General features: G+C 41.4%; 1 protein-coding gene across 3 annotated transcripts in view; it reads left to right on the forward strand.

The window, feature by feature from the left end:
- Pcdh10 (protocadherin 10) overlaps window positions 1-18,141 on the forward strand; it is a 50,890-nt gene that overhangs the window by 14,991 nt on the left and 17,758 nt on the right. Inside the window, exon 5 of one of the 3 annotated variants that reach the window (XM_070022094.1) lies at window positions 3,455-4,754. The exons of the other annotated variants lie outside the window; for them this stretch is intronic. Coding sequence (XP_069878195.1) covers window positions 3,455-3,495 — 41 coding nt within the window. The 3' untranslated portion in view covers window positions 3,496-4,754. Of the gene's footprint in view, window positions 1-3,454; window positions 4,755-18,141 lie in introns of those variants that run through there. 3 annotated transcript variants of the gene reach the window in all.

Genomic DNA, 18,141 nt, shown 5'->3' on the forward strand with positions numbered 1-18,141 from the left:
CTGTAATTTATACAGCAATGATGCAGAAATGGTGATACAGTTAAAATATTAATTAGACCATCATCTCTACTTGTATAACTTCCAACTTCTATCCCTAACTTGCAGTTAAATATAATAAGAAACTCTTTTATAAGGATCTTGACATATGCCCATATTAGAGTGTACTCTGTGCTATCATCCCAGCAACTCTGGAGGCCAGGATATGGAGGATTGCTGTTTGAAACCAGCCTTGTTAAATGTTAATGAGACTTCATGTTACCAAAGAAGCTAGTCTGATGGCCCCTGCCTGTAATCCCAGCTGTTTTGTGGACAGGAAATCGGGAAGATCACGGCTAGAGTCTGGCTCTGCCCAAAGTGGAGTGAGATCCAATTTCCGAGGAGCGGGGTGTGTGGGCACGCACCTGCCACCTGGGCTGGCTGGGGAGGATAGGAGGGAACCACCGGAGCTATCACCTGGGCCTGGACCAGCACAGGAGCTTGCCTGGCGGCCTGACTCACGCAGTAGAGGACTGCTCTAGCAAGTGGAAGACCTCAGGTTCAGACACTAGCACTGACAGAAAGTTGGACCCTTTTTAGAAATACACCTGCATGCAGTCTTCAGTCCCTGAAGAGTGGACGTAGTGTGTTTTAAAGACGTGAATCATTTTACAGTTAGATGTCGGTTCTGGCCCATTAATCGGCACTTTCTGAGTTACTCATGAACACTTTGGTACAGTGTTACCATTTTCATCTGTTTCATCAAGAATACATTGAAAAATTAAAGAGGTAGATGATGATGTGTGGGCTACAGCCTGTATCTCAAACACCGCACTTAAGGTCACTGGCAAAAGTTAAATGTTGCCTGTGTTTACTTTGAATTTTTATTAGAATAACAATCATCTTAACACCATTTTTAAATATAATTAAAATTGACCATTGCTTTTATACTTCTTTAAGTTATTATTTTAAGTCTGAGACAAAATATTCTCTGGAGCTTAAAAATAGCATTGCATTCCTATCATCAAGATTCCAGGGATATCTTTTAGAATTATGGACATTGTATGTTTGAATTTTAGGATTATGGACATCTCTAAAAAGAGAAACTGTATCATCTGTTAAAAAAACCTGGTAATTCTCAGCAAATCAGAAATATAAATAAAAGAAGATGTAATTGATAATATTATTTATGTATTTAGAAAACCCCAGATACCTAACAAGAGTGAAGGCTTTTGAAGTTATTGTTCGATATGATCTTGGCTTTCCCGCTTGAACAGCTTCTCCATACTGTCAGTGAATGAATGACTGTCTGATTTCAATACATTTAAATCCCTCATTAATAAAGTCATAAAATTCATTACTTGGAAATTTGCTATTTTTTCCCCAGAAAACATAACCAATCCCTTGATTCTGGACATGATCAGGAGAGCACATGCTATTTTGTCTGAAATATACTTGTGAAAAAGCTTTTACTCAAAGTGTCATCCAATAGTACAGTGAAAATAGCACCATCGTAATGAGTTAACTATTTCTAAATCTGTGGAATTTTCTAGAATCCTCAGACCAGAGTGAACTATTTATGAGACAGTGCTGGTAACTTCATGTCAAGCAACACAGTACACCAAAATTTCCCTCTTGCAGTCTTATTTTGTTTCACCAGTTTTTGTGTTCTTTTGAAATCTTACAAGTATTATAACCTATTGTAACAGGAAAAGAGACGTCAAACACTTAAACCATTATGTAATCCATGGCGGGGAGTTTGCCTGTGTCCCTCCGTGAACTTCGTTTTGGGAGAAATCTTGCAGGCATGTCTATGCGATGTGGACCGAGTCTTCGGTTGTTGGAATTGTAGAACATGCTTTGTTTGGTAACATTGCTCCCAGTCTCTTCACTATCTCAGTCTGCTTCTGTGAGATTCTTCTAGTGGGACGAGCAGTTTTCAACATAATAATTAATGGTGTTATTGATACGCATTGCTCCTGTGCACCTCTGCCGGCCGGGGGTCCTCTCGGGGAGGTGTCTTTCCTTGTTTACCGCTAGATTCGTGAGCCTAAGTTTCCTATTTTCTTAGTGTGTCTCTGGCCGCAAATCTCTTGTCTTAGAATCACACTAGTTATTCCACTTTTCCATTAACTTCCTGTATTCGGGGATTATGATTAAATCTCTTACAATCAAAATAGTTTACTCACCTCAGCCCCATGAGAAGAAAACAGAGGATAGCAGGAGCTGGAGCTCCTATGCTGTGTGCACCCACAGCTGCAGTTTCGTGCTTGGCACGTGGTCTTCTAACACAGCTCTGAGAAATGGCGATCTATGCACAGTGTCCATCGTTCCTCCATTACCTGATGTTGATGTTAGCCTGCAACGCCTTGTCACTCTAGTTACAGAAGATAATGCAATTTTATTTTGTTTCTTCTTTACTGGCTGGGGTAATGATCTATCTCAACTAATCTGATTTAAGTACAAGTTATAAAAATCTAACAGGATGCAGATAGGAAACAGCTGTCCATTTCCTGTCCACACAGCCACCCATTTCTGTTGGCATTTGTTTTGTACTTACTTAGGCCTCAGTACTTTTAGCTCGTATCATGTCGGATCTGGCCTCCTAAATGGTTTGAAATTAATTACATCCAAGAAAGTCTGTCTCCTGTGTTGAAAAGTATTTCCATAGTTTGTGGAGCCAACAGACTTACCTTTGTGGGCCTGTGCAAGAGACAGAGGGTTAAGACACAAGACCACATTTTGGTCATTTGGATATGGCTTATCCAAACCATTGTAAAGATGACGATGACGTCTTAGCACTTTCGTGTCTCCCTTCTGCACCCTGTTTCTGAGGCTCGTTTCTGTGCTGTGTGTCAGCAGACTCACGCATGGCCCTCACCGTGCATGCACGTGGTTTTATGGAGGTAATAGGTACATAGGTTCTCTAGGTTGAGTCACTTTCGGGTTCGGGTTTATTTATTCCCACATAGGTGTTATCTGTTTATGTGGCTCTTAATGATCATGGTGAGCTCAAGTGAATAGACACAAATAAAATATTGTCACTTAAAAGTATACAGAGTTATGCAGTGACTCACACCTGTAACCCTAGCTGCTTGGGAAGCTGAGATCTGATCACAATTCAATCCTGTGAAACTCTTTATCTCCAACTAACTACCAAAAAACACAGAAGTAGAGCTGTGGCTCATGTGATAGAGCACAAAAGCTCAAGGACAGTGCTCAGGCCCTGGGATCAAGGCCAAGAACTAGCACACACAAACACACCCACAGTATAAAGAGAAAATGACACATAAAATTTTTTTATTTAGTGTCTTGCTGTCCTCTACTCTGTTGGGTTGTTGACGATGGAAGGGAAGATATTTCACACGTATTTTTCACTTGGTTGAGTTCAAATTTAGCACATTAAGAACCTAGATGCTTCATTTTATTGAGTTAGCATCTTGCATGTTAATTTTACATACTTCATTTTATATTTCAGAGCATTTCCATCCTCTTTCTTGTTTTGTACATTGGAAGTAAGCACATGCAAGCAATTTTCCATCACACGAGCCCTCAACAGAAGATTCTCAATTAAAATATAAGTAGAATTATTCAATGGAAAGGAATATCTACTTGGGAATTTTTCCTGCCTCATCACACTGAAGAATTATGAGTCAAAATACAAATGTGATAACTCATAAAAATACTGTAAATGAGTATGGAATATACAAACTGAATTGCCTATAAATCTAATTAAATGTTATGGAATACTCAATGTGCTAGTTTTTCATTTTTTTGTTTTGGTGGGGATGGTGAGTCTGCTAAAATACTTTCTAGAGGAATTCTATAGCATCATTTATATAAAGTAGGTTGGAAACCATTTTGGACTGTGATATTTATTGTTTTAAGGTTAAGTCGTATGAGTGAGGGAGTTCTGAAGTCTGTACTTTGTACAATTACAATGGTTATGTAGAGGAAAAACATATCCAAGTTTTATACCGAGGCCCAAGAAGCCTTTCCCAGTCCTGCAATGCGTTTAGATCAGGAGAGGATGTGCAACATCACTGGGTCACAGCACACAATTACTACTATACATGGTCTACTCAAACTGTACAGCCCAAGTTACACAGGCAAGAAGTAATTGTACATACATTAAGTACTGCATATTCAGTCTGAATATATTACATATGTTAGATAGCAACTGACTTAGCCATATTCTCTTTTTAGAGATGCATTTCTTAGCTATATAAAGTATATTAACTACACGGCTAAAGGTATACTATTTTACCTGAACGTTGATCATGTTCATATACAGGACCATAATATGTACTGGTATTGTATAATGTATAATGGAGTGATAGCCTACTAATTGATAGCTTTGAGTCTGAAAAGTTGTTCTCTTTCTTCTACTTTCATGAGTCAGTCATATGCATATACTCACACGTGTCCCATACCGAAACATGATATTTTAATGTATTGTTTGCTAATAGCAACATCCATAATTTTCAGAGGAGGAACATATGAGATTAAGTACATTTATTTTCCTTATGGCTACTTTGTCATCGGACTTTGTGAGCTTGGCCACAGGAAGCTTGTGGAGAGGTCAGGAAGTCCATTTCAGTCCCTCTGTTTGTTACTGAAGGTCAGAGTTCAACTTCTTAAGGGCGACAGATTAGTCAGGATTCCTGCACAGGAGCTAGATTTCTGTTCTATGTTATGTGTTTCAAGGAGGGTAATAGTTTTATTGCAAGAAAAAAAGCATTAGTTTATCAGTGAAAACTAAATATTCCTTTAATCTACAAAAGCATATTTTAAATGTTTTCTTGGGGGGGGAGGGTGGGTCATAATTTGTAAATAAGTGTCTTTTTAAAACACCTACACATAGAAGTAATCCAGAAAGTCATAGATAAGTACGATCAGTTGCTGGTTTAGTTTTGTAATACTTAGGGTGAGGAAATGGCTGGGCCCCTTCTTGAAGGCCGGCCTTCTGTTAGCTTCCTGACAGGATGTACCACAAAGTGCACAGCAGACAGGGTTTTGGTCCAGGAAGTTTTCACCTACATCACATGCTTCAGTATGCCAAAGTCTGGCTGTCACACATAGGTTTAATTTAAAGGGTAGTAGGTAGGAGGGGTCTCCAAAATTTCACAGCTAGTAAGTCGTTTGTCTGTTGCTGTTTATGCTTAGAGACTGTGTAGAAAATGCAGTGGGCTAATCCAATAGGGCAATTTCGAGGTTTATTTTCTGTAGAATTGTACATCAGATGATTATGTTAGAGAGGGGTAATCCAAGATATGTTTTGGTAGCTTTGTACTGGTTTGTGATTTATCTCAATCTTTTTAAATAAAAGCAATGGTTACAAAAATTACTATGTAGCATCTCCAGAGTCCTATTTTAAGTTGTGATTTAAAATATTTTACTGTAGTGTGCTGATCAAGCCTACACACACTCACACACACACACACACACACACACACACACACACACACACACACACACAAAGACACTAGCACACTGCACACTTCATGCTTCACATCAATTCCTGGCTGGATTTTCTCCAAACACTGATGCAACTTCCCTTGCTCTTCTATGTTTCAAACACTCAGAAATCCCACGGTTACATTTATTAATATTTCATCTTGCATTTGTTAAAGCTAAGGATTATTTTAACACACAAGAATAATCTCTCTCTTTGAAAATGATTTCACAATCATTGTTTACTTATTGTCAGAACTCCTGTGACTTTCTCACTATCGGTGCTTGCAATTTGCTTGATTCATGGTTGCACAGCTCCAAAGGAAGCTACAAATGCTTGCTTTTTGTTTTTCCAAATTTTCTTAAGATACAATATGTCCATAGATAACTACAAAAATAGCTGGAGAAATTTTCTCGAAATTAGAACACATAGGTTATCAGTGATGAAGACATTTCTAGGTACTGCGAAACCTTAGAAGTATTGCATGAAGTCTGTCATTCCACCTGCTGTTTCTAGTCCCTGGAGTTAGTGGGATTCTGGTCTTAACTAGAGATTATTTTGTCTGCTTTTAACATTTTGTATGGCTGCAATCAATGAGTGTTTTGAGTGTTTTGAGTTCCTTGACATTTTAACACCCAAATATCTCTTTAGTAATATTAGGAAAGCCGTTGTAGAATGGGACATGCAGAGAGGCATGAGTTACAAACACAGTTAGTAGGTGTGCTGTTTTGGCTGTGATTCTTGGTATTTGTATGTGTGTGTGTTGTATTTAGAATAGACCATGTAAAATGCTTAAAACTTGTCTTTCTTAATGATAGACACATTATCTTTGGTTGACTTAATTGTTTGAGAACCAAAAAGATAACAAAATATGTTTCTGTTACCTTGAATTCTGAGAGTGGAGCCGTGGCCTTGTCGATGCGCCGTTCTTGATTGTCTGAGTCCCAAGTAGAGCATGGGGGGAGGACTGTGACCTTGATGCTAACAAGGAGACTTTAAATAAAGAAATGAACAGTTTGGAAATCAGCACATCTAAAACGTGTTAAAAATGATTGAGGAGCTGTGAAGTGAGCAGAAAAGAGGAGAGGTGATGTAATACACTTCAAGCACAAACAAGTGCCACCCCAGCCAGAGGAGCTGCCTGTGGAGATCATAGTCCCTTAGACAGGGTGGGACCCGTCTCGCACTGGTTTTGGCTCCTGGAGACATTGTGCCTGGAATCTCTAAGCTCTGCCCCTGGCTGTGGCCCTGGGAGTTGGGGCACGGGGGGGGGGGGAGGGAGGAAAGGGGAGGGGTTGGGGGGTTGTCTTCCCCCCATTCCCCTCCCCCCCATACAGGCCCGGGTCACTTGAATTCCCTGCACTGCTTTGCTGAAGCTGACTTAGCACAGGAGGGTCCCCGGCCCTTCAGCCTGGAGAACCACGTGGCTTTGCCCGTGCCATCCCTTTCTGTGTCTCCGTGGGCCACTGCTTCCCTTTCTTCCTTTAGTATTTGTAAGAGGAAGAACATCAGTCTCCTAAAGTCTTTCTTTCACAGCTTACACATTGAATTTCAATGGCTTATACAGTGTCCAGAACAAAAAATTAAGAAATCACAGTCATAGGAAGAGCCGTGGGAATTTGTGCAGAGGGCAGAAGTTGAGCGTTCAAATGTCGGGGACGCTACATAAATATGCAGCCGATATTGAGAATTGTGTATATTAAAGGCACAGGCGAGCATGTGAAGATGACCCGTAGTTCACAAAGCGCAGACACACAAGTAGAGGTTTAAAATGTCGGGCTTTGTCATGGCTCTTCCTGTTAGTCTGATTTAGGATTTGGCACTTTTTGTAGCATGTTATCTTCTGCCGAGTTTAAGGAACCCCCCCCATTGTCAGAATGGAACGGCTTGTAGTTAAATGATGAGACCATCATTTCTGTTCCCAGTCACCTGACCGTTGCCACCCTTACACTTAGTGTCGCAGTTCGCGTTTTCTTCTGCACTTCATCACCCACAGTAAGCAGACCCTTTATTCCACATGGTGATTTTTACATTTGGATTGATACACTGGAGAATCTATTAAAAGGTAGCTTTATCTTAGTAATGAGGAAGCTTAATCAGGACTTTAGAAAAAATAAACTGAGAAGGAAAATAATTGAATCCAGAACTAGCAAAATGTGAGTGCCAAATTTCATACGAACAGTGTTCGATGCATGCTGGACATGCAGCTTGTACATATGATAAAGGAAATGTTACAGCAAAATGACCAAATTCCCCAAAAGGTTGAAAGTTCTCTGTGCTCATCAAAGAAGCATCTCAGGTAAGACTGAGGAACACAGGCTGCGTAAAACATTCTGAAGTTAGATACGTGCACAGTGTTCTATAATTATACGTCTGTTCATGATTACATGATTGTACTAATTTCACATGGGCAAAAGGACTGCTTTGAAGTAGACAATTGCAGAAATGCTTCCTGTTGACAAAATGAAGTAAAGTTGGATCCCCTAGAGCTTAAATTATACTAAAGATTTTGGTGATTTATATTGCTAAATCTTACAGAACGATGTGGCTGGTTATTTGTAAGTTATAACAACAAAATACTTAGTCATTCAGATTACTGGGATTAAAATAGTAATTCCAATATGTCTTATTTTTTAGGGAACATGATAGGCTCTCACAATTAATGTTTCAGTTTATTAACACGATCCTGGCTAAATCCTTCACTGCATTGTAATTCTCCGTAGAAATTATGTTTTCCCAATGCTTGTAGCATGTGTGCTCTGCCTACATTGGAGAAGGAGCAGCTTCCTTTTAAATTGAAGTTATGGAGGGCACGCGATACTGTTCTGAATTTCATTGTAGATCTCAGTCCATTTTCTAATGCTTGAAAAATTTTCATGTTTACCTTACTTTCTGTTCTAATGTCTGAAGGCTATCAATAGATTATATTATTTTCAGTGCTAGTACTTATCATATAGGTCTCTCGTAGCACAGTTTAAAACTAAAGAGAAATTAAAGACAGCCATTCTTAGTGCCTCAGGTCTTCCCACCACTGTGTACCTAGAACGGTGTGATGGCCTTCAACCAGGCTCTCCATTGGACACCAAGCTACTCTAGGTTTTAATTTGAGTTCCATTTTGCTTTGACCTGGAATCACATTACACAGATGTTCTCAAGGCCTGGAGTATAAGAAAATGACCAATGCTCCTGAATTCACTGCCACTGATGTGTCAGTAAGATCATTAAAGTAACTTAAAATCAGCTGTCAGTAGGTAAACTGAGATACTCCCAAGAGAACTCACGGGAACCTTAGAAATATTGTGAGAAGTCTGGTTGAGAATGTAGAAGAAACAAGGTCTCTTTGATGGCTGGTGATCACCCGTGGCCGGCGTGGCCCTGCTCTGTAAGAGAGAAGTTTAGGAGCCTTCCACCTGCCTGCACTGTGTCATTCCTGTGTCGCCCCCTCCCACCTGAACATGCACAGGTACTGTTGACAGTGACACTTTGCTTCTCTTCCAACTCTCTGCAAGCCTCCAGCCCTCCTTTCAGGTAGAATTTTTTTAGTACACACACACACACACACACACACACACACACACACACACACACACACACGTGTGTATAAGCCAGTATGTGCATATTATAGTACGTGAAGTTTGCAACCCACTCACCAGGTTGAATTGTGATATTCTTAGTAAAGACCTGAAAAATTCTCCATTTTGATATTTTCAGAATATTGGTTTTCCCAAGCATTTTCCATTCTGACTTTATTACTGTAGCTTTGCAACTCTTATCTTTAGAACAGTTTTTTCTAATTTATTTTTTCCTCAAAGAACACATTTGCTTCTTTTGGACTCCTAGCTGCAAAGGGTGTACCAGATGTTTGTAGTTTGTAGTTTGCAGTTTGAGTGTTTGAACGTCTGACTGATGTTTTAGTTCCCTGCCCCAGGAAAAATGTGGTCAGGGGAAGAGATCTTTCTGCTTTGGAACAGCCTACAGTCTTCTGAAAGATATTACTGTGTGATCAGCCTTACCAATTTCCTGTCTGTAACATAGATTTGCAAACGCTCATTGTGGAGATCACATTGTTTGACATATTTAGGTAAAGTACCTGGTCCAGGGAAGTACTGATGAGGTGTTAGAGGCACACTATATTCAGTTAAAACCACAATAATAACATCAGTCTAAGTATAGACACAATTAAAATTCTGGGCTTAAATTGATGTAATTATGCCCTTTCTCTTCTACTCCCAGAGACAAACCAGAGTCCTACTGTGCTTCCCACAGTACATCACTATTTTACATCCACAGTGAATACGGTCTTTCACAGAGCACATTTAAAAAACACACTATCTTAGTTTTCTCCTCTTTACACATTAAGTCAATAGGCCAGATGTCAGACTCAGATGTGGGAGGGGAGGACAGGTTGAGCTTCTTTAGTTTTGTGACAGTGTTAGCCACTGAGCACAACTGTAACTGGAAATGTCACAGCCCCATTTCCCCTAATGCGTGAATCTACCTACAGAGAGCGAACGTATTTGTACAGCAAACAGCAAAAATGATCTGACACAGAATACTCCTAACAGATTTTAGAAGGAAACACATCGCATTGGGCGATGGGGCAGGAGAAGAGCTGTGACAGAGCACTCAGACATCATCACACGGATGTCCGTGCAGTTAGATGCTTCTACTGTGGACAGGCGCATTTGCCCTTGAGGAGTGACCTCCAGCCTTACACAAGGCGTTCCCATCCCAAACACCTCTCAACAGGGAGACAAGGACTCTCGTGTGTCCAAGCTGTGAAAACTGGGGAAAATTGGTACTGGTGTCTGCAATTAGATCAGTGTGGGTACACCTAACAGCCCAGACATTTTCCTGTTCTTCTCTTTCTTACTAAACGAAATCTGATCTAAGATACCATCTTCTTTCAGCCTGATGTCTGTTCCTGAGCCTTTGTCTTTCAGAATCACACCTACCAAAGAGTCTTAGAGCCACTACGAAGCCTCCTGCAGCCGCACACATTACTCTCTGCTTATAGTATATTCTTAAATTTTATAATTCTGTGTATTTTCTGACTTGTAACTTCTGCTTTGAAAACATCATCATTTTGTCTGAATCACATGATACCTGACAAAAAAATTCCAGTCCCCAATTTGTTTTCAAGAGTCACAATGTTCTCATTTTCTACAACCACTTCTTATAGGAGAACAAAACTTTCTCATTTTCTTATAAATTGATCAAACTTCCTGTGCTTAGCATGCTGTCTACGACTCTGAAAGGAATGGAACAATAAAACAGACTTCACAGTTTTTATATGAAAGATGCTGTGGGTGGCACTGACATTGTCAGCCAGAGTTACAATTGCTTCCTCTCCACAAAAGCTACTGGTTTTCAGTGATTCTGTATTTGTTTAGATTTTTTTCATTTATTAACAAAGGAAGAGGAGATTTATTAGAATAGGATGCATTTGGTGATATTTGTCAGAATAAGATGCATTTTGTGATATTTGTCAGAATAGCATGCATTTGGTGCTGTTTGTCAGAATAGGATGCATTTGGCCATGTTTGTCAGAATAGGATGCATTTGGTGATTTCATCAGAATAGCATGCATTTGGTGCTGTTTGTCAGAATAGGATGCATTTGGTGATTTCATCAGAATAGGATGCATTTGGTGGTATTAGTCAGAATAGGATGCATTTGGTGCTGGTTGTCAGAATAGGATGCATTTGGTGATTTTGTCAGAATAGGATGCATTTGGTAGTATTAGTCAGAATAGGATGCATTTGGTAGTATTAGTCAGAATAGGATGCATTTGGTGATTTTGTCAGAATAAGATGCATTTGGTGGTATTAGTCAGAATAGGATGCATTTGGTAGTATTAGTCAGAATAGGATGCATTTGGTAGTATTAGTCAGAATAGGATGCATTTGGTGGTATTAGTCAGAATAGGATGCATTTACCCGTGTTTGTCAGAATAGGATGCATTTGGCTGGAAAGTCTCCTTGCAGCCACGTAGGGTCCGAATTGAAGTATTAGCCTGAGGGAGTCCATGAGTCTTCTGCAGGTGGGGGATTGGAGGAACGAAGTGGGAGGTCAGAGCAAGCGGTGCATGTGTGGCAGTGAGCTGGAGTGGACAACGAGCCGGAGGCAGAGCGGGGGTCTGCGCCGCACGGCCGCAGTCACGGTCCACTCCTCCAGAGCAGGTACCCATCGAGGAGCGGCTCTGTGAACTCAAGTTTCTGACATAAATCCCACAGGATGCAAGCATTCTGACACCTCAGGAATTGTAAAAACAAAGAGAAAGCCGTGCGCGGTTCACTGCCAGGACCGCACAGGGCTGAGGAAAAGCCATGATCCCGGAGCCCTCTGCATCCCGAGCGGCGCCGGCAGCTCTGTCGCGGCCAGCATCCTGAGCTCATGAAGGTCACGGGGCTCGGGTGCCGTCCAGACCGGGCAGCAGTTTTGTTTCACTGGCAGTGGTAGGATTGTAAGCTTCCTGCGTGGTGACTACATGGAGGATTGCTGGTGGGCAGTAGAAACGAAGGGAGGACCACGAGGGAACGTTGGAAACAAAGCGGGAGGATTCGAAAGCTCCTCGCTGTGTCCCGAGAAGTACCGGGAGCATCACCTTGACAGGGACAGACACTTGACAGGGAGCTGATTTGGGGCGTGAATTTGGTGGCAAGGCTGGGGTACAGCGCTGTGGTAGAGCTCGGGCCTGACCTGTGTGAGGCCAGGAGTTGGATCCCAAAACTGAAGTAAAAACATCTGGTAGTGTATTAGTAACCCTGGAAAGAGCATCTCGGCAGAAATGACCAGGTAACATGTTCAGTGGAGTCTGGCATGTGTGTGTATGTGTGTGTGTGTGTGTGTGTGTGTGTGTGTGTGTGTGTGTGTGTATGCGTGTGTGTGTGTGTGTGTGTGCGCGCACGCATGTGTGTGGCAGTATGCTCTCTTTTTTCCATTTAAACAGATTTTTGCCGGTCTAAAGTAGACATTTAAAGGCCTTTTGTCCAGACGTCTGTCTGGAACAAGGTGAGCCACACTGCCCGTGGATGGTTCTCAGCAAGTCATTCAACAGAGCCTCTGAAGGAGCCAAGAGCACATGGCCGGCCGGCTGCTGTGGCTAGATGAGTGTGTTAATCACAGGAGTCTCTGAAATCCATAATTACAAAAGCAGGAACATTTAAAACTTCAGTCCTAAGGAATCTTCTGTTAGATTGCATCGTCTTTTAGATTTCCATCATTTTCATGTTTTTCTTCCGGTTGTAACAAACCCAAACCTTCTCTTCTCTCCTCCCAATGATGACTTCTCTTCCAAAATGTCTTACGCCCAGGCCTCACCTACCGCAGCTAGGAATTCCAGCGGACATTTTGCTTTTCAGTTGACTGTAGCATAGCGTTGGTAAACATCCATGTGAACATTAATTCGCACTCTGATGAATTGGATGATTAAGTCTCATAGACTTCCCTGTGGGGCTGGCTTTGAACTGCGATCCTTGGATCTCAGCCTCCTGAATAGCTAGAATTACAACCGTGAGCCACCGGTGCCTGGCTTGGGTAGTCTGACTTAAAACACAACTAAAACGGAAATGCCTACATAGGCTTGAGCTACAAAACAGGCATTTTAAATTATGTTTATTATGCCACCCAAAGAATACGGGATGCACCCTATTTTTCTCACACACGTAAAAAGAACTTACTCGAAAACAGAGCTTAAAGTTAACTGTAATGCATGGTTTATGATGCATTCATGTCATTTAAATAATAAGGTCATGGTCTTGTGCGATAATCACTGGTGAATGCATGGAAATTGACTTTTCTTCATACGGAAGTTTGCGTCTTCACCAGTGCTGTGGGTGTGTCGTCAGGACTGGTTTGGGAAAGAGGAGGGGAGGGCGTAAGATCACAGAGCTAGATGGTCTGGTCTGCACCGTGAGCAGGTGTCCTGCGAACAGGAGTGACAGATTTAACAGACAAAAACCATGGCCTGGCAGCCCCGCCGCAGGGTGGTGGATGTGCACCATGAGTCTGAGGCCCACGCCCCTGGGCGTCTGTTGGACCTCGGGGTCCCAGGAGCAGAGCCCACATCGCTGGGCCGTCCTCACCTCCACCCAGGTCAGCAATGACTGTCCACACCGTCAGCCGCCTTGAGCCTGGCCCCGCGCTTTTCAGCCCATGAGGAGGTTTTTGGTTTTGTTTGATTTTTGACACAGAAGTATTATCTCCGGGGGAGAAAGGTCCCAGAGTCTGCAAAATAAATAGCAGTACACCTCCGAATGGTGCACGCGTCAGGAGCATGCATTAAGAACGCCGCACTGCTCTTATTGTTCTAAAAAAATATTTTGGGACGGACTGTATTACAAATATTTTATTTACTGACCTAGAATATTTCCTACTTCTCTGTGTTACTAGTTTTCTAAGGTAATGGTTAAATGAATTTGAATCCGTACCCCTTGCCTATTAATCAGCAAGCTGGTGTTAATAAATTAGATACACAGGTACATACTTCAAAGACAAAGTTTGGGGTCGTCATCTTCTCCTTCTCCTTCTCCTTCCTCTTCTTCTTCCTCCTCTTCTTCCTCCATCTTCTCCTCCTCCTCCTCCTCCACCTCCTCCACCTTCTTCCTCTTCTTCCATGGCTTGAATCCATGCTTGTCTTCAGTACACAAAATTACACACGTTTTTAGGGCCAGAGTAAATGTCGGGAATGGGGTCACATCTGGCTCACACAGGCTCTGGGGTTGCAGAATCTCTTAATTTGCTAGGATGGCATCTCCACTCAGGCATTTTTCATATTTCTTCTTTGAAATTTTACACTAATTTTAACCTCAAAGAGAAGTCACCACAGTAATGTTTCAACATGCTATGTTGAAGAATCTACTTGAGATATAAGTGTCAAAATGCAGTAAATATCATCAGCTCCTCAATTTTCAAGAAGAACCATTTATCTTTTTAAAAGAACATAATGGTATCTGGTTGGCATTACACAGAGACAGAATGCTGGTTTTGACCTGCTTACATGAAATTATTCTTTGATATTAGTAAAGTAAGGTATAAGTAAGTAAATTGTTGCCAAAAGAATGCTCAAGGTTACTAATTGTAAATATAAATTATGATATCTTCATGTATTTTTGAATGAATTAGAATTTTAGTGAAGTATTCCAAGAAAATTTTCAATAAGATTCCTTTTCTAATAGGTGATCAAAGTGCATCCAAAATAATTCTGTCTCTGATCCTGATTTCAAGAGGATAATAGGTTAATGGATTTGTCAAACAGAAAAAAGAGAAACAGCCTGGAATTGGGTCATGCCCACCCCTCTCTCCTTTGCCTCTCTACTTTCTCTCCTGGAAAAGCAAGTTTCCAAAGTATTATTTTGGCATTTTATATAAAATTCTATACACATGTAATGTCTTAATTTTTTAAGAACTGTTTTGGTGTATAAGTTTCATAGTTTTGTTATTTTGAAAACAATTCTTGTCTCTAGACGACTGTGTATTGTAGAGACTTCAGTCAAATCAGTTTGAATAACACTGTTCAACAGGAATTATCTCAAGGATGCTACCAATAACGTTTGTCATAGTTGGAAGCACTCTCCAGTAGGATCAGATTTTTACACACATACTTAATAAACGACATTGCCTTACTGAACCACCTACCCTACTGATGGGCTCAGAGGAACTGGACAGGGGGCAGCGGCCTGCCTGGAGGCCTGTGCGCTGACCCCAGCCCATGTTCTGTCACTATTAGAAGGTAACTTTATTTTGCACTCACACACATACACACACATACATACATGCCTACACACACGCACATGCACACGCACACGCACGCACGCACGCACGCACGCACGCACCTGCACCTGAGCACATGCACGAGGAGAGATTTCCCGCTTCCAGGGCCTCACCTGCCCAGGCAGACCGAGGATGCACCAGCCATTGACGGGACTTGAGCAGAACATCCATAGTCACGCAGAAGGCCCAGTTTTTGAAGCTTTGAAATTCTTTTCAGAGCAACAAAATTTGCTTTAGAAATAAACACCAAGAAGTACCAAATTTTGAAGTCTCTCCTAATCGGCTGATGCGACAGGGTGGAGAGGGCTTTGTAGATTATCGGATACATTCTCCAGGCACACACCACGAGGCAGAGGAGTCATGGAAACACTCAGCCTCACCATTAATCCACATCTCTAAATTGGCATAAAGTCTCTGTCATGAAGAAAAAAAAAATCACTAGAACCTTTGGAGCAATGGCCAACTTGAGCCACAGTGGCTAGAACAAAAACATCTACAATAAATATTCTGGACGTGATTCTCTTTTTCTCTTCTGAATGGTCCATTTTACTCCTGAATGACTGGGAAGTTCTCTCTTACAAGACTATTCTATCCAATCTTGTTTTCTTCTAAAAACTGTCACAGAATTATATTTCAGTTGCATCAATAATAATTGCAAACGACACAAGCATTTTGAGTGCCTATGGATTTAACCAAAAACAGCACTTGCCTCTTCTGCAACACCTAAGTTCATGCTTTCAGGAGTTTAGGGCTCATCTGTTATATAGTGCATTACATACCACTTTGCCCCCAGGTACACACAGTGTTCCATGCATAAGAAGAAGGTGTACTACTTGAGGAAAGAAAAAAACGTCACATTTGCACGAGGAAAGTATGAAATAACAAACTTAAATAAGAATTCAAGTTGGTGCTATATTTAAACCTTACTAGAGGGGTCGGAGCCACATCTCATACCTATAATCCTAGCTACTCAAGAGGCTGATAGATGGTTTGAAGCCAACCCCAAGCAGAAAGAGCCTAAGTTTCTTATCTCCAATTAACCAGCAAAAAGCTGAATGTGGAGGTCTGGCTCAAGTAGTAGAGCACCAGCCTTGTGTGACAAAGCCAACCCAGAGCACATGGCAAGATGACTTCATTTTTCTTTCTTTTTTTTTGTAGTTCATAATAAGCTTCAGCAAATCATTAAGCCTTTTTCCTACAAATCCACTTGTAATTTTTTTTGATGAGGCAAAGCCATAATTAATCATGCAAATGATAAATAATAATATATATTAAAGTTAAATGCAAAGGTGCTCAAATGTTAGGTGAATCACTTTCTCATAAAGTAGCTTCACTGATAGGTTAATGCCACTAGACGTTTCTGGATATGGGGTTAAAGAGAAAACAAAACCTGTAGAGGGATTCCTCAAAGAGGAAGCCGGGGACAGTTGAAAGGATGATTTAATTCAGGGGGACAGATATCAAAGGGATACTGTTCAACTTTCTTTAAGTTTATCAAATGCTTTTGGACAAAGAACAGAAGGAAGGTGCTCTGACTTGTACTGGGACAGGGAGTTTGGATTCTTACATGTCTGAAGCGCTTTACATATTTAAAGAAATGTCCCGACTGTGAGCCTCACTGAATGATGAATGCTGGAGCCAGTGGGTTGCTGATCTCAGCCTCTGGAAGTTCTTCACTGTAGTGAAGTCTCTGTTCTTCCTTCCAGTAACAAGACAGATTAGATTACTTCACAAGCATGAATGATGACTTTGTCTTCCATGGTTTATTCTGTCTCAGGGTGCCAAGAAGATTTTATGTTTTGTGTGAATGCATTAAGTGTTAATTGTCATTTTAATGTATTATATAATTATTTTTTCATCAGACAATTGCCTGGGACAAACAATGCATCAGTCCTGATGTTTTTGCAATTAGTTTGTAGCATGCAAACTTAGTCTTCCTTCTTAATCATTAAATAGTTGAATATAAATTTTAATTGGTTTAAATGCTTCAGTGTTCTCCACAGTTTAGGATCACACTTAGCAAATGATAAAAACCGAAGGATTCTTCAACATAAAGAAAAATGCATACTATTGAACAAGTCATTAAACAATTGTCAGCTAAATTATAAGAACGTGGGTTTTTTTTAATCTCTCCCTTAGAATATATGTTTTCATCTACATGTTTTCTGAAAGCTGGCATTTGCAGGGAAGAAGTAGAATTAGAAAAGGAATAAACGCAATCTCTTTCTCACTGTGTTTGATTAGATTGAAAAGAGAACCTCTGTCCAGTCCCTGGTGACCCACTCTCTCCCAGAGCTGGAGCACATGGAGAAGGAGATTGTGAGATGGGAAGAAAAGGCAAAACTTAGGTTTTCCCGTTTGCGTGTGTCGTTCTGGGTAGACATGGGTATACTGGCGAGCTTCGGGGTGAGAGGCACCGGCCCACACCGCCCGCCTGTCAGCAGACGCGGGGGCAGGAGGCCTCCCAGGTCCCGGGGATTCGGGGCATCCATCCTTGACCACGCCTCTAAAATATAATCGTGTCAACACAACGCAAAACACCTGTGCACACACGTCCACGGGACCCCACACCTCAGAGATTTACCCCTGCGTCCCTATTATGTCCAGACGTCACTCCGACACGTCTCATGGGAAATGGGTACGTGGTGAGCAAGCTTTGGTGACTGCAGTTTTGGTAAGCAGTGCCTCACCCATGGGAGCTGAGATTTGCTTTAGCCCAGCGTCCCAGCCCTCAGCCGCCATTCTGTGCTTCTCCTAGGCAAAGTTGTAAGTTTGAATTAGCCGACAGGTAAGAGGAGATTCATTTAGGAAAGGGTGATTATCGTATTCAGACGAGTCTGAAACAGGTGGGCTTTCAGAGAAAAGCAATGCCTGAGAAGCCCTAGGCAGCAACGAAAGCCTGGCCTTTAAGCCTGGCCGAGATGTAAGAGATTTAC

The sequence above is a fragment of the Dipodomys merriami genome, unplaced genomic scaffold, assembly GCF_024711535.1.
Source record: "Dipodomys merriami isolate MVZ:Mamm:240054 unplaced genomic scaffold, mDipMer1.0.p SCAF_15, whole genome shotgun sequence".
Taxonomy (NCBI): domain Eukaryota; kingdom Metazoa; phylum Chordata; class Mammalia; order Rodentia; family Heteromyidae; genus Dipodomys; species Dipodomys merriami.